The sequence below is a fragment of the Scyliorhinus canicula genome, chromosome 5, assembly GCF_902713615.1.
Source record: "Scyliorhinus canicula chromosome 5, sScyCan1.1, whole genome shotgun sequence".
Classification (NCBI taxonomy): domain Eukaryota; kingdom Metazoa; phylum Chordata; class Chondrichthyes; order Carcharhiniformes; family Scyliorhinidae; genus Scyliorhinus; species Scyliorhinus canicula.
In genome coordinates this window covers 115,612,179-115,627,836 of record NC_052150.1, presented here as the reverse complement: position 1 = coordinate 115,627,836, position 15,658 = coordinate 115,612,179, and the positions used below count along the sequence as shown (strand labels likewise).

At 49.4% G+C, this 15,658-nt stretch overlaps 1 protein-coding gene across 8 annotated transcripts in view; it reads right to left on the bottom strand.

Annotated features, from left to right (window-relative positions):
* Positions 1 to 5,214: 5,214 nt before the first annotated feature.
* The window catches only part of ica1 (islet cell autoantigen 1), a 272,925-nt gene continuing 262,481 nt past the window's right edge, over positions 5,215 to 15,658 (bottom strand). For all 8 annotated transcript variants that reach the window (XM_038797509.1, XM_038797513.1, XM_038797515.1 and 5 more), the window contains 2 exons: positions 10,790 to 10,885; positions 5,215 to 5,578 (listed from right to left, as the gene is read on the bottom strand). In XM_038797509.1, coding sequence (XP_038653437.1) covers positions 5,457 to 5,578; positions 10,790 to 10,885 — 218 coding nt within the window. In that variant the 3' untranslated portion in view covers positions 5,215 to 5,456. The remainder of the gene's footprint in view (positions 5,579 to 10,789; positions 10,886 to 15,658) is intronic.

Below are 15,658 nucleotides of genomic sequence, written 5' to 3'. Positions count from 1 at the left end.
GAGATGGCTGACAGCTTCAAACTCCTGGGTGTGCACATCACCAACAATCTGTCCTGGTCCACCCACGTTGACGCTACCACCAAGAAAGCTCAACAGCGCCTATACTTTCTCACGAAACCAAGTAAATTTGGCATGTTCACATTGACTCTTAACAAATTTTAAAGATGCACCATAGAAAGCATCTTATCTGGCTGCATCGCAGCCTGGTAAGGCAACTGCTTGGCCCAAGACCATAAGAAACTACTGCGAGTCATGAACACGAACCCGCCTCCCATCCATTGACTCTGTCTACACCTCTTGCTGCCATAGGAAAGCGGGCAGGATAATCAAAGACACCTCCCACCTGGCTTATTCACTCTTCCAACTTCTTCCATCAGACAGGAGATACAGACGTTTGAGCACATGCACTAATATATTCAAAACCAGCTTCTTCCCCGCTGTTACCAGACTACTAAATGACTGTCTTATGGATTTCTGGGGCTGGTTTCTCTGATGCTGAGACTAAGTGCTGACGCCGGCCTGGGAATGGTGGTGTTTTACGACCGATGAAACGGCGCAAAACAGCCACCGATTCCCCCGTCTGGTTGGGGATTAGCAGGCATACAGCGTAGAGCACCTGGCTCTAACTGCGGATATGGTCGGAGAATTGCCGGATCCGTGGCCGCACTTGAGACGGCAGTGGCCTGCAGTGGCTTCACCGTGCAACATGGCGCCAGCTGTGCGCGGACTCGATCTGCCAAATTGTGACCCCCTTTGGCCAGGCTCGCCATTCCCGGACCACCCCCCACCAGTGCCCCCAGCCCCTGCCAAAGCGCCCCCCCCCCCCCCCCCCCCCCCCCCCCCCCCGTGGATTGGTGCCTTGGTGCACATGACAGTAAACAAATCCAATCCAATCCAAGAAGAGAGTTAATCATAGAATCATAGAATTTACAGTGCAGAAAGAGGCCATTCAGCCCATCGAGTCTGCACCGGCTCTTGGAAAGAGCACCCTACCCAAGGTCAACAACTTCACCCTATCCCCATAACCCCACCCAACACTAAGGGCAATTTTGGACACTAAGGGCAATTTATCATGGCCAATCCACCTAACCTGCACATCTTTGGACTGTGGGAGGAAACCGGAGCACCCGGAGGAAACCCACGCACACACGGGGAGGATGTGCAGACTCCGCACAGACAGTGACCCAAGCCGGAATCGAACCTGGGACCCTGGAGCTATGAAGCGATTGTGCTATCCACAATGCTACCGTGCTGCCCCGCAGGTGAATGTTTCAAGTCTGGATGACTCTTTGTCAAAGCTGGAGCGAATGGAAATAGGGTTACATTTATACTGTCGTGGGGGGTCTGGGGGTGCGTGGAGTTGTGGGGGGAAGCATTAGGTGGAGATTGACAAAGATGTTGTGGGCAACTTACTGGAGAACGCATTTGGAAAAAATGCATAGTTCTGGCACTGAGAAGAGCAAGTGACTGGCCAAGTCACTTTGCCAAGCATAATCATGGACCAATTCAATGAAGGTCCACAATCCTCTTAGGGCATTGTACCTGGAGGAGGGAGGAAAAACCAGCTATTTGCCTCTCCAGCAGTAGCTAAAGGTTAAGTTTCATGAGGAGAAGGAGCAAAAATTTTAAATACTTACATTTTGTTGGTGACCATACATGCCGACAAAGAATCCTAAGAAAGTTGGCTTGTCACCTGTTCTGTTGATCGACTATAAATTTCAGTGAGGGTTTGGGGGGGGGGGGGGGGGGGTGGGGGGAGTAAAACAGCTGTTATACCCTTGTTTACACATGCCAAGGGATAAATACATGTCAGATACTTGGGATGCCTGTAAACCCATTGACATCAATATTACAATACCAGTATTGCAGTTGCTGAGTGGCTGCAGAATCATACAACCCCCAATTTAGGCTGTTCTCCCTGATTATATCCCTTTTCTGGGCAGACCAGAAGAAATTTCTACCCCATGTCCTCTCACTCCCTCATTCTGGAAAAGGTATCAGTAATATAGTCATTGCTGGGTTAGAGGAAGGTTTGAATTGGGAAATTCTGCTGAGTAAATCTGCAGGTGAACGTATAGAATAGTAGAATTAGTATGGCGTAAAGGAAAGCCATTTGGTCCATCGTGCCAGTACTGGCTCTCCAAATAAGTAACGCACCAAGTTCTATTTTTCTGCCTTCTCCCTGTAACCCTGCACATTCATCCTTTTCAGATAACAGCTCAATTATATATTTCAATTGAACCCACCTGCACCACACTCTTGGGCAGAGCATTCCAGACCCTAATCATTCGCTGAGTGAAAAGGTTTTTCATCATGTCACTATTGTTTCATTCACTAAGTACTTTAAATCTGTGCCCTCACATTCTCAATCTTTTCACGATTGGGAACATTGGTCTGGATTCTCCAATTCTGAGACTAAGTGCTAACGCCGGCGTGGGAATGGTGGTTTTTCCCGACCGAAAAAACAGCACAAAACGGGCACCGATCATCCATCTGGTCGGGGGGGGGGGGGGGGGGGGGGGGGGCTAGCAGGCACACAGCATAGCCGCGGATACGGGTGGAGAATTTCCGGGTCCGTGGCCGAGCACGCGACGGCGGCGACTTGCCGCGGCCGCACCATGCAACACAGGCGCCGGCTGCATGTGGACCCGGCATGTCAAATAGTGCCCCCCTTTGGCCAGGCTCGCCACCCCAGGACCACCTCGCACCAGTGCCACAGCCCTCCTGCCAGCGGATCGGTTCCCCGCCAACTGTGGCGACGCTGGACTTAGTCTGCAGCCACCAAGCCAAATTCCCGAAAATAAATAGGACACGTGACCGACGTTGTCGGGAACCCAGCCCATGGGGGGGGGGGGGGGGGAAGGAGCCTCAGGTAATGTCCTGAGGCCGTCCCGATGGCATGCGGCGCACTCCTAGAGTACTCCGTTTTGGAGGGGGCGGAGCATCGGAAAAGCAGCGCTGTCCCGGATTTCGCCGCCAACGTCGGAGATGGAAGAAAAGGCCCAAGTTTTTCCCCAGTTGCTCTGTCCAGACCCCTCATGATTTTGACATCTGTCAAATCTGATCTCAACCTTCTTTTTAAGGAAAACTGTTAGAAATTTTCCAAACCATCTTCATAACTGAAGTTCTTCATCCCAGGGACAATTCTTGTGAATCTTCCTGGCACTCTCTCCAATGCCTTCACATCCTTCCTAAAATGCGGTTCCCAAGACTGGACACAATAGGTGTGATTCTCCCAAAGAAGTGTCATTTTAGGCAGGTTTGGCAGGGTGTTTCTTCCCAGCTTTTTGGGTGTTATCCAGATCTGGATTCACCCACATGTATTTTTGGGAGGGCTTTGTTCTATCCCACACTTAGAAAGGTTTTCAGTGGTAGGGAGCTGAACTCACTGGCAAGACCGGCTCCTTAGAGATCAGGGCGTTATTTGAAAGGGTGCCCTGATCACTAAGTGAGCTTGAGGGTCCCCACGAACAATGCCACCACCCACACAGACATGGGTGCTGGGTGTAATGCGGTGGAAAAAATGCACCCAATATTCCAGCTGAGGCTGAACTGGTGTCCTATACAAGTTCAACGTAATATCCTTACTCTTGTACTCTATGCCTATTAATAAAACCCAGGATACTGAATGCTTTAGTAACAACTCTCTCAACTGACCTGCCATCTTCAATGATTTATGCATGTATACACCCAGGTCCTTCTGCTCCTGTACCTTTGGTGTTGTGCACCCTTTCTTAAACTGTCGCCCATGTTCCTTCTACCAAATTAAATCATTTCACATTCCTCTGTGTCTACCTGTCCGCTCATTCCACCAACTTGTCTATATGGGTGGCACTATAGCAGAGTGGTTAGCACTGTTGCATCACAGCGTTAGGGACCCGGTTCGATTCCCGGCTTGGGTGGGTGGAAGGTTTGGAGTCTGCATGTTCTCCCCTGGTGCTCTGGTTTCCTCCCACAAGTCCCGAAAGACGTTCTGTACTGTTAGGTGAACTGGACATTCTAAATTCTCCCTTAGTGTGCCCGAACGGGCGGCGGAGTGTGGAGACTAGGGGATTTTAACCATAACTTAATTGCAGTATTAATGTAAGCCTACTTATGACACTAATAAAGATCATTATGTCATTTTGATTTTCTAAGTTTGAACTGCAGGTGAATTTAGTGACATACCATTGACTGTTCCTCTCTGATTTCCATTTATCTTCATCCTGTGGCTCTAAGAAATTGATTAACTTTGGGGAAATCAGAAATATTGTTACAGGTTCCTGCACCAAGTAATGAAATTACACATTGGGTGGGATTCTCTGTCACGACGCACCCGTTTTCTGGATCGGCGCGCCCTGCCGGCAATGGGATTCTCCATCCCGGCAGCGGGCCAATGGGGTTTCGCATTGTGGGCGCTCTCGCGAAATTACCAGAGAATGCAGGCCATTGAGTTTCTATTGGTGTTGGTACTTGCATGGATGGATATCTTTAGTAATATTTATTGTCACAAGCAGGCTTACATTAACACTGCAATGAAGTTACTGTTAAAAGTCATGAGTCGCCACATTCCAGCCCTGTTCAGGTACACTGAGGGAGAATTCAGAATGTCCAAATTACCTAACAGAACGTCTTTTGGGACTTGTGGGAGAAAACCGGAGAACCCAGAGGAAACCCACGCAGACACGGGGAGAATGTGCAGACTCCACACAGACAGTATAGACCCATACAAGCCGGGAATCAAACCTGGGACCCTGGAGCTGTGAAGCAACAGTGCAACTCATTTTGCTACCGTATAGCCCAGTAAATCGATTCTGAAACTACTGCTATAAGGACAACTGCTGCTGCTGTGTAATTTTTAAACTGAATCATATGGCACACTGAGTTACATTTGTAAGTAACAGAATAGTTTTTACTAGTGCCAAGGGATTAAGATGCATTTCAGAAGGTGACCTATATGTAATGTAGTGGGAGAAGATTAATTGACAAAGCTGGAGCCACAATGGCACAGGTTTGTTAAAGTGACAGTATCATTTACATCCGACCCCCATCAATAACAACAAAATTTTTTTTGCAGGCTGAGAATGGATAAGGGAATGTGGAACAAGCTCCAAGAAAAACATGAGCTTAATTGGCTGAATCACCCAAGAACATGTCAACACTCTTGAGAAAGGTTTAGCAGGTTTTGCTGTTGTAGAAAATGAAATGGATAAAGTATGTTTAATTGGACAAAAATACTTTTAACTACTTACTCGCTTTACTCTTTTGTTTGGCAACAAGACATCAAAACTTACAGATTTAGTTTTTTTAAACAGATTTTCATCTCCTATGCTGATAAAAATGATTAAACATTTTCTCAGCAGTTTTCATTGACTGAAATATTAGAAAATTATGCTCTAGTACTCAGCAGTCAATAGGTTTACTAAAGATTACAATATTATAGTCATGATTACAGACAATGGTTATTTAGGTATGCGTCATGCATTGAGGAGTTCATGCTGTTTGTCAGTTCGTCCAATAGCATCTGGGTTTGATAATGGGTCCAAGTCAGCAAAAAGGTTAAACCATGTAGAGAGGTCAGTTGGTTTTTTCTGAGAAGCTGTAAACACAAGAAATAATTGTGTGTTATCACAACGTCTGACAATGCACGTCAAATTCTTAAGATTCTGGCATTACAATAAATTACATGACAAAATATCAACTGTATTATGTGATAGATCAGGTTGTGCGTAGCTTTTGCCTGTATGTATATACAACCTCAACTGATACCCATTAGTAAGAAGTCTGACAACACCAGATTAAAGTCCAACAGGTTTGTTTCGAATCACTAGCTTTCGGAGCGCAGGTCCTTCCTCAGGTGAATACCTATTAGATTCAACATTTGATAATAAAAAGTTGATGTCCCCACCCAGGACAGATTCAGAATATACACTACATTTGTATTTATATTATATTAATATTTTGTACTGTTTCATAAATGCCAATTATTATTATTGTAATAAATGATAGGTGCATTCTCATTACCAAACAGATTCCACACACAACATGAAACACACTGTTGGATTCTCCGTCGGCGTGATCCTCCGCTTTGCCGGCAATGCACTCACGTTGGTAGATTTCCTGACGGTGTGGCGGTGCCCACAATGGGAAACCCCGTTGGCCGGCTGCTGAGACGGAGGATCCCGCTGCCAGCGGGGGCACGCGCTGCACCATAAAACTGGTGCGGTGGGAAGGAGAATTTTGGGTTTCAATATCGTCAGACACAGCAGCTGAATCATTGCTTGCAACTCAGCTAGCCAAGTGAATTTTGTAATTATGTATTAGGCCATTCCTAATGGAGTTGCTTGCAGTAAATCAGAGGATACACTGAAATATGACAGGAAGAAAATGGGAAAAGTAAAGGAAATGTGTTGTATGCATAATTTTTAACAAGTTCAAAAGAATTAGCTGGGATGCCTCCCTCATGCGTCATATACTTGCGTACAAAAATCTTTAATTACTTCAACAGTTAAGTTTGCCTATTACTTTGTGCTCTCTGACGTACATTGATTTCCAATTGGACAATGTCTCAATTTTAAAATTCTCATCTTAGTGTTCAACTCCATAACCATCTCCAGCCTTTCATCTCTTGCACTATGTTCCTCTAACTCTGTCCTCTTTTGCGGTGCTTTTCAAACTTTTGTTCCCGGGGCCCACTTTTGCCAACTGGCCAACCTTCGGGACCCACGCCGCCCGACCTTCGGGAACCATGCCGGATAACTTTAGGGACCCATGCCACGTTCACTTACGCAGTGAGGGCAGTGCTTGGACACGAAGGGCGCGATCCGCTGGCCACAATGGACTCCCGCTCGAGCATGGTGTGGGCGGTGAATGCCGGGAGAGGCCTCTCGCGGGTTTCTCGGCAGTCTTCAAGCCTTGTGAGATCCACCAAGTCCCGCAAGGCGTCCGAGTCAAAAACACACCCACAAGGCGCTGGACCAAACAGCGTGCGCCGAAGCCAGTTTTAAAACTGACTTCAGCAAGCTCACCCGGGATCCACGGGGCTCCCCAACAAGGCTGTAGCCGGGTGCCATTCAGCACTGGACCACACAAACATGGACCAGGTGGAACGGCACCCAGAGGGTCACCCAGGCCACTTGGGACTTTTGGGTGGTCAGGATCAGTGCAAGATGGCTCCATGGCCCTCCTCCTGGAACGCAGGCACCTTGGCATTGCTCATCTGTCACTAGCACTGCCACTGCCAAGATGCCCAGGTGGCACTGCCAAGTTGGCAGGAGCACTTCCCTGCTGCCAGTGCAAGGTTGCCCATGTGTCTGGGTGGCACTGCCAAGGCGCAGGGGCCAAGGGTGCCATGCCCATGAAAGGAGGGTGGAGAGAGGGTTTGAAAGGTGGGGGTGTGTAGGACAGGTAAGTAGGGCCTCTGGGAGGTTAGGGGGTGATGGGTGGGGATCCTGGAAGTGGAGGGGCCTGTAAGTAGGCGTTGGGGGCCTGAAAAGGGACCACATAGCAGGGTGTCCTCACTTGGGGAGGGGGGGGATAATGGGATAATGCCCATATGTGTGCGGGGTGTGACATTGCCAATGGGTGGGGGGGGGGGGGGGGGGGTGTGAGGGACCCACGTGCTCACTTTGAGATTGGGGCACCCTTTCAAAATGGCAGCTTGAGAGTTCAGCCCCCCAGTGCTAAAAGAATTCTGCCGCGCCCGCCCGTTGACCGGGGAATACCACCCAAGGTCAATGAACTTTTCCATTGTCTGCGTCTCGCCCGTGGCGATCTTGCGATGGAAGAATCCAGCCCTAGGTTTGGGGTAAACCGGTGAGAAACACCCCAGGGCCCACAAAAGTGACTAAGGGCCGTTTTCTCCGATTTTAAGACTAAGTGCCGATGCCGGCGTGGGAACCGTGGCGTTTTACGACAGAAAAAACGGCGCAGCACCTGCACCGATTCAGCTACTTTCAATGGGCTAGCACCGTCACCACGTGCAACACAATCAATTCCATGGAAAACGGTGCAGGATTTGCCGGGTTCATGATGGGCGCTCATGAGACTGACACACTGCAGCTGCACTTAAACGGGCCTGCCCCCCACACACACCGTCCCAACCAACAACATGGCTGGAAGGAAAGCAGCGCTATTGTTCAGGGACGCTGAGCTGGACACCCTCCTGGACGCCGTACCCTGCACCCCGACCCTTGACGAAGGCCGCTAGGTGCCGCCGTTCGTTGTACCTGGGCACAGGTGGCAGAGGCGGTCACCGCCGTGGGCAACATTGCACGGACGGGCATCCAGTGCAGGAAGAAACCCCACAACCTCCTCAGGGCGGCCAGAGTGAATAGGAAGCACTATACCCCCCCACACATAGCCTAAACCCGCCCCTCCAACAGAATTGTGACCCCCTCACCATGCCTGAGCAGAGGACACTAGACGTGGTCGGTGGCCCAGAGGAAAGGGAGGTCGCCGAGTCAGAGTTTGGAAGTGAGACCCTATTTAGTTGCGGATCCCCGTAACACTTGTGTGCCCCCCCCCCCCCCCCCCCCCGCCAACCTACAGTTTCGGCTATGGATCAGCGTGTCCAAGGCCTGGACCATTCTTCGCAGTTGATGGCCGAGGCCCAGGACAGGGCTGCCCTCTCACAGGCCATGATGTGGAGATGCCGGCGTTGGACTGTGGTGAGCACAGTAAGACGTCTTACAACACCATGTTAAAGTCTAACAGATTTGTTTCGAATCACCAGCTTTCGGAGCATTGCTCCTAATTCATTCACCTGAGGAAGGAGCTGTGCTCCAAAGTTAGTGATACGAAACAAACCTGTTGGACACTACGCTCACAGGCAGTCATGTGCCAGAGCCACATGGACATTGCAGCGGCGCTCCTCAGCATGACTTAGTCACAGCAGGCCATACTGGGAATGTCGGCGGTATTGTCCAGGCGCTGGCCAGCATGGCGCAGACATTAGGCGGGTTGATCCAGTCCCAGAGGGAGGTGGCCAAGTCCCAGAGGGAGGTTGCCCAGACCCAGAGGGAGGTGCCCCAGACCCCGAGGGAGGTGGCCCAGACCCCGAGGGAGGTGGCCCGATCACTGGCTCAGCACCACAGGGTGGTGGCACAGTCGCAGTGTGGTGTGGTGCAGTCTCAGGAGGAGATGGTTCACTCCCTGTGCTCCATGGCCATGGGCGTGCAGGCCCTGGTCGAGACCAGAGCGGGCTTCCAGGACTGCCAGGTGGCGGGGGGGGGCCTCTGGGGATATCTCCACTGGCAACCCCATCCAATGGAGTAGTCCGGGGGCCATCGGGCACTCAGAGGGAGGAGGCGGTGTTGGAACCTGTGCCGTTGACTCCGCTGGAGAGGTGCCGAAACACCGCAGCACCTTGGACTCCCCCCCCCCCCCCCCTCCTGTCTCTGGTGGATTTGGTGAGTAGCGGGCAGAACAGGGTGGCACCACACCACCCGGGACCCATCTAGGCTGGGTTGCCCCAGGAGTCGCGCACCTACGAGGACCCTTGTCACAGAGCAGGAGTCACAACAGGCTGCCTCCACTCCTGCTGTACCGTCTGGGGAACCACCTAGGTGTAGCGTTAGGGTCCGTAAGGTCAGAAAGTTAGACACCAGTTAGGTTGGCATGGGTGCAGGGCACAGTTTAATGATAGGGTTTAGGGCACAGATTATATATTTCTTCACAATAAACACCAGTTCACACATTAAGTCCTGCCACAGTGCTCTGTCTGATGGGTGTGGGAGTGGGCTGGTCCGACTGGGAAACGGGTGACCAGTGCATGCCCTGTGGGGGGGGTCCGTGCTCCCCCCCCATGCCCCGACCATCCCCAGCACCCCCAGCTCAGGTATTCGATGGGACCATATGATGGATGGGCCAGCTTGCATGCAGGGATCACCCAGGTGGAAGGTGCTACTGTGGGCATGAGTGAGACATTGTCATATGATGTGGAGCACCAGAGCTCATTGCAGAGCGCGTTGTCATCATCCTCCATCCCATGGATCAGACCCACTGTCACTGCCAACCCAGGGCCCCCAGCTCATAGCCCCGCAGGTATGTATAACGGAGGTGTGAGCAAGCGGGCGGTTTGGTGGTGTGGGAAGTGAGGGAGTGTGGGCCTGGGATATGATGTCCGTGCCCTCATTTGTATAGACTAAACCAAAGTACGTATTTAGTTGCTCAACCATTTCTTTAGTCACCCATTATAAATCCCCCTCTTTCCGACTGTAAGGGACCTGCATTTGTCTTCACCAATCTTTTTCTCTTCACGTACCTGTGGAAACCTTTACAGTCAGTTTTTATGTTCCCTGCAAGTTCACTCTCTTACTCTATTTTCCCCTTCTTAATCCATCCTTGGTCCTTAGACCATAAGACCATAAGACATAGGAGCAGAATTAGGCCACTCGGCCCATCAAGTCTGCTCCGCCATTCAATCATGGCTGAAATTTTTCTCATCCCCATTCTCCTGCCTTCTCCCCATATCCCCTAATCCCTTTATTGATCAAAAACCCTCCCTGAATGAGTATTAGGCATTGAAAATGTGTGCAACATACCCTCCCTAAACTCAGATGACCTGGACAAAATTAATAAATATTCAATGCTAAATGGTATTTGACTCTGTGGTATCCAATCACTAAACCGCACTGCTTTCTTTACCGAGGATGTTCAGCACTAATGTAGGAATAAAGGGAAAAATAGACATTGCATGTATTTTATAAATTAGCAACATTCACACTGAGCATTTCACGGTGTAGGTTGCAGGCAACACTGTGATTTTGCACGGCACATTTTTAATGAAAGGACAGATGGTATGATTTACCTTTAAATTGATTCTTACTGATGTTCTCAATCAACCCATTTAGTTGTTCTTTTGATTGGGAGGTAGTCTGAAGACTAACACCATCTGCTGCCCAACCTAAAGTGCGACATCAAAGTGACATAAGGTAACATAGTCTATACTCTATACTAAGTATTCCAATAGTGGATTTTTGAGCTATCACAAGCTATTACATTTTTTAAACACAAACATTAAAGAAAGAAGTATTAATCAGCTTTCAACTAAAATGCATTGTACAGATACTTCTTAATAGATTAGGAGCACACACTGGATTTACAAATAATAAATTATTATAAAACTAAATTATCTTAATTTAATGGCAATTCGATTTTTGATAGGAAAAAGCCAACTATAATATTTATATGGCCAATATCGATGTGCAATATACCATATTCATAATAATTGGATTAACACCACAATCAATCTTTTTAAAAAAAATATTTTTTATTCTCCTTTTTCACATTTTCTCACAAATTTACACCCAATAATTAACAATAGTCAGTAACGAATGTAATGTCAATCCCCATATCAACAATGATCCCATCTTCCCACCAAACCCCAGACATTAGCCCACATGTTAACATAAACAAATGACAAAAAATAATCAGGACTCACCCATAGTCACCATTAACTCACACCGCCCCCCCCCCCCCCCCAACCCTCCCAGCCCCCCACCCCAGCCCCTTATGTTCGATGTGATCCAATTCTCGAAAGTGCAACATGAATAACGCTCATGCATTGCAGAACCCCTCCATCCTTTCCCTCAGTTCAAATTTGGCCTTTTCAAGCGTCAAGAATTCCAGCAGGTTCTCCCGCCACGCCAGGGCACAGGGTGGAGAGGTTAATCCTAGTTCTGAATGGTGGTGGACAATTAAACAAATAACTGGTGGAGGAGGCTTCACAAACATCCCCATCCTCAATGATGGGGGAGCCTGGAAGATCAATAGAACGTTAAAGTGAGATGACCACTTTGATACTGAGGTGGCAAGCATCACAAATGCCAGTCTTTAGTCAATTAAGTTCACTCCGTGTGATATCAAGCAACATCTGAATGCCCAGAATACAGAAAATGCTATTTGTCTGACAAGATCCTGGCTGATCATGTGACAGTACCTTTAAGAAATGGGTGTTCATAAATGGGTGTGTATATAAATATCTGTAGTGAGAGTATCTTTAAGAAATGGGTGTTTATTACTGCAGTGATGTCAGAGAGGGGGTGGAGCTGGACTGTATGTTAGCTTTTTACTTTTGTTCTAGGCTGTTTGCTGCAGGGTGTGTTTTAGTTTTGTTTTCAGAGCTGGATAGCTGCAGTCACAGCCAGAAGGTGCATTAGAGTCTCTCTCTGTAACCTAAAGGCTGTAAATCGATCCTGGTGATTTAAAACTAATAACAGTAGTGACTTTAACCTGATGTGCTTCTGGTAAAAAGTGTTTTAAGTCTTATGGATGTTAACAGGAAAGCTTAAAGGATTACTTCGTGTTGTATTCTTTGAGGGTTGTATTTGAATTAATGGTTGCTAAGATGTTCACTGTATGTTTTAAAAAGGTTAACTTGAGTTCATACAATAAATATTGTTTTGCTTTAAAAAATACTTTTCCATTTCTGCTGTACCACACCTGTAGAGTGGGCCGTTTGCTCCCCATACCACAATCTATTAAAAGTTGTGGGTCAGTTGAACTCCATGATACACTTTGGGGCTCTCTAAACCCTGGCCCATAACAGCAGCATTTTATATGCCCTGCTAGCCATGTTTTTTATGGGGCAGGAGCTACCCACCTCACCACCTTCCCACACAACCCCAGAGCTCATCCCCACAATACGGTGGGGGTTATCAAAATTCAAATTTTGCTGCCTATTTGGCATTTCATGGGTCAATTAGGCTGGCTACCAAGCCAATTGACCCTGATCAAATGTTTGGCATTGGCAGTTGGCTTGGAGTGGTCAGCCTGATTTTTAGAAAAGTCCCTTCAAAAGGACGGGAAGGAAGGAGGGATTTTTATCTTTGAGGGCTGCCTTTTGCCATTCGGATGGAAGCCCCCCCTAAGATGAGGGGCTGGATTCTCCGTCCCGCTGTGCCACATTTCTGTTTCACCCCGCCGGCAGGATGCTCCGTTACGCCAGCTGGTCAATGGGGTTTCCCATTGTGGGGCAGCCCCACACCATGGGGAAACCCCTGGGCTGCCGGCAAAACGGAGCATCCCACCGCCGGAGAATCCACGTCAAGGAATATGAACCCTCCCTTTCTTCTGACTCACATGCAGCCTGAAACTCAACACCCCATTCCCCCCCTTTATCTATTGAAAGCCTCCTTTCCCACAATCCTGGGCTTCGAATGACAGTCACTGCTGGTACACACAAGGCCTCATGTGGTGCCTCCTTTGCCCCTCGACTTCCTCCCAGGCCCTTTTGGCGGTTGGCTCTCCAACCTTAGAGGCTACTTCCAGTTCCTCTGGGGCACGCTCTGCTGCTGCAGCTTCCTACTCCTTGAGCAGCTCCAACTTGTACAGCTGCAGGGCATCCCGCAGGGCTACGGTGACCAGGATGAAGGCCACCACTGCTGGTTGAATTCCAATATCCATTGTCTGCAGAGGGTGAAAGGCCAATACGGCCTCCAAAAACTACAATCTTCTTCCCTTGCTCTAGGTATGACACTGACCAATGGAGAGTTTCTTCATCACCTGCCTCTTCCCCGTCCCCCTCAACTCCGTTCTCCAGTTTACCAAACCCCCCTTCTGATTCCTATAGACTTCAATGTTTCCAGGGCTCTTTTATTAGGCCACAATAGTTTAAATGCTGTCATGATGTCAAGGACAATCATTCCCACCTCATCGTTGTAATTCAGCTTTCATGTCCATATTTGGACCAAAGCTGTAATGAGATCAGGAACTGAGTGTTCCTCGTGGCACCGAAACAGAGAATCAGAGAACAGATTATTGCTGAGAAGTGTCGATTGGCCAGCTGCTCCATTAGTCCCATCAGCAGGTGCTGCCGAGACTACAAGAGGAGGGGAGAGAAATATGGATTGGCGCAGGGGGAGGGTTTAGGAACTGCAGGTTCAAAATTTCACAAGAAAGGTTTTCCTGACCTGCCGGACCGGCCGTGCGGTTGAAAACTCCAGCTGAGCAGGGAAACAGTGCGACATACCTGCCAAATCATGGCGCACCTGGCACCGCGGGGGAATGTTGGAGGTAACCCGCTCCCGGTAGCCATCAAGGCGACGGTCGCCCTCAACATCTAGCCATTGGATCTTCCTGGCGTCGCGTGGGGACCTGTCTGGGATCTCACAGAGCTCGGTGTGCAGATGCATCTGCGTCCTCAGAGAGACCCTATATGCCCAGGTGGCTCAATACATCCATTTCAATATGGACTGAGCCCACCAGGATGCCCAGGCAGCGGGGTTCGCCACCATTGCTGAGATGTCCTCGGTCCAGGAAGTGATTGATGGGGTGCATGTCCCCTCCACAGGCCGCTCCACACAAACCAAAAGGAGCTCCACTCAATGAATGTACAGCTGGTGTGTGACCATCAGCCGCGCATGATGTATGTCTTGGCCAATACCCAGGCAGTGTGCATGACTCCTTCATTCTGGCACACTTGGTGACTCCTGACATGTTCGAGGTGCACTGCGGCTGGGCGGTTGGCTCCAGGGTGACAGGGGTTACCCACTGCGGTCATGACTGTTGCAGAGACCCGCTTCAACGACGCCTATGTAGCAACCTGGAGAGTGATTGAGCGGTGCTTTGGCCTCCTGAAGTTGCAGTTCACGTGCCTGGACCGCTGTGAGGGGGCCCTCCAGTATGGTGATGGGAAGGTTATCCGCATTGTGGCAGCCTGCTGCGTGTTCCATGACATCGCGCAACAGAGGGGCAACGTGCTGGTAGAGGAAGATCAATGCCAGGCCTCCTCCAGTGAGGAGGATATGGGGGAGAATAGGGATGGGCAGGACGTGGAGCCCGGCCGGCAAGAGAGGCTGCACAATATGTGCACCAGGGCCAACGCACGCAGGATGCTCTGATCACCTCTGGGTTCACAGAGAGGGTGAGGCGGGCAGCCAGAGGCATAGCCATCACACCCACCCCTCACCCCCTCACCCCACCTGCAAGCCCCTCAATGTTACCTGCCATGCTATGGGGTGCAGGCCCTTGGTTGGCAGTAACAGCGTGTCTGGTTCATGGGATTATGACAACCCACGCTGCAATGCGTTCTGGTGCTCCGCATTGTTTGACAACATCTGACTCCTGCCGACGGTAGCACTTTTCCCCGTCCACCTGGGTGATCCCTGCATGGGAGCTGGTCATTCCATCACACAGTCTCATCAAATCCCTGGAGTGGCAGAGGTGGGGAAGGTGGGGACCATGGGGGTGGGACACCGGAGCGGTAAGCACTGGCTGAACTGCAGTCTCTGAGCCAAGCCCACTCTCAACGTCCACCAATTCCACCTCCCCGCCCACCGCGCCCCCTCTGTGACTTGCCCAGTCTTGCCCACCCCTCACAGCCTTCTGACAGAGGACCGAGGCAGGTTGTAACATTGTGTACAGGTGTTTAGTGTGTTATGGGCCAAGGTTTAGAAAACTTCAAAGTATATCATGGAGTTCACCTGACCTACAACTATTTATAGATTTTGGTTACGATGAGCACAAAGATCTACCTTCCAGGTGTTCTTCAACAGAGGGCTGAAGCACTTTTAAACAAAAACAAAGTTTATTCTACAAATTCAGTTAAAATTCCATAAACACATTTTTATCAACTACAAACATAAATACTCCACATAGCTACAGTACTCCATATATAACCCTTAATAACTTGCCTTAACTGTTTCAATCAAGTAACAACATCCATAAACCAGAAACC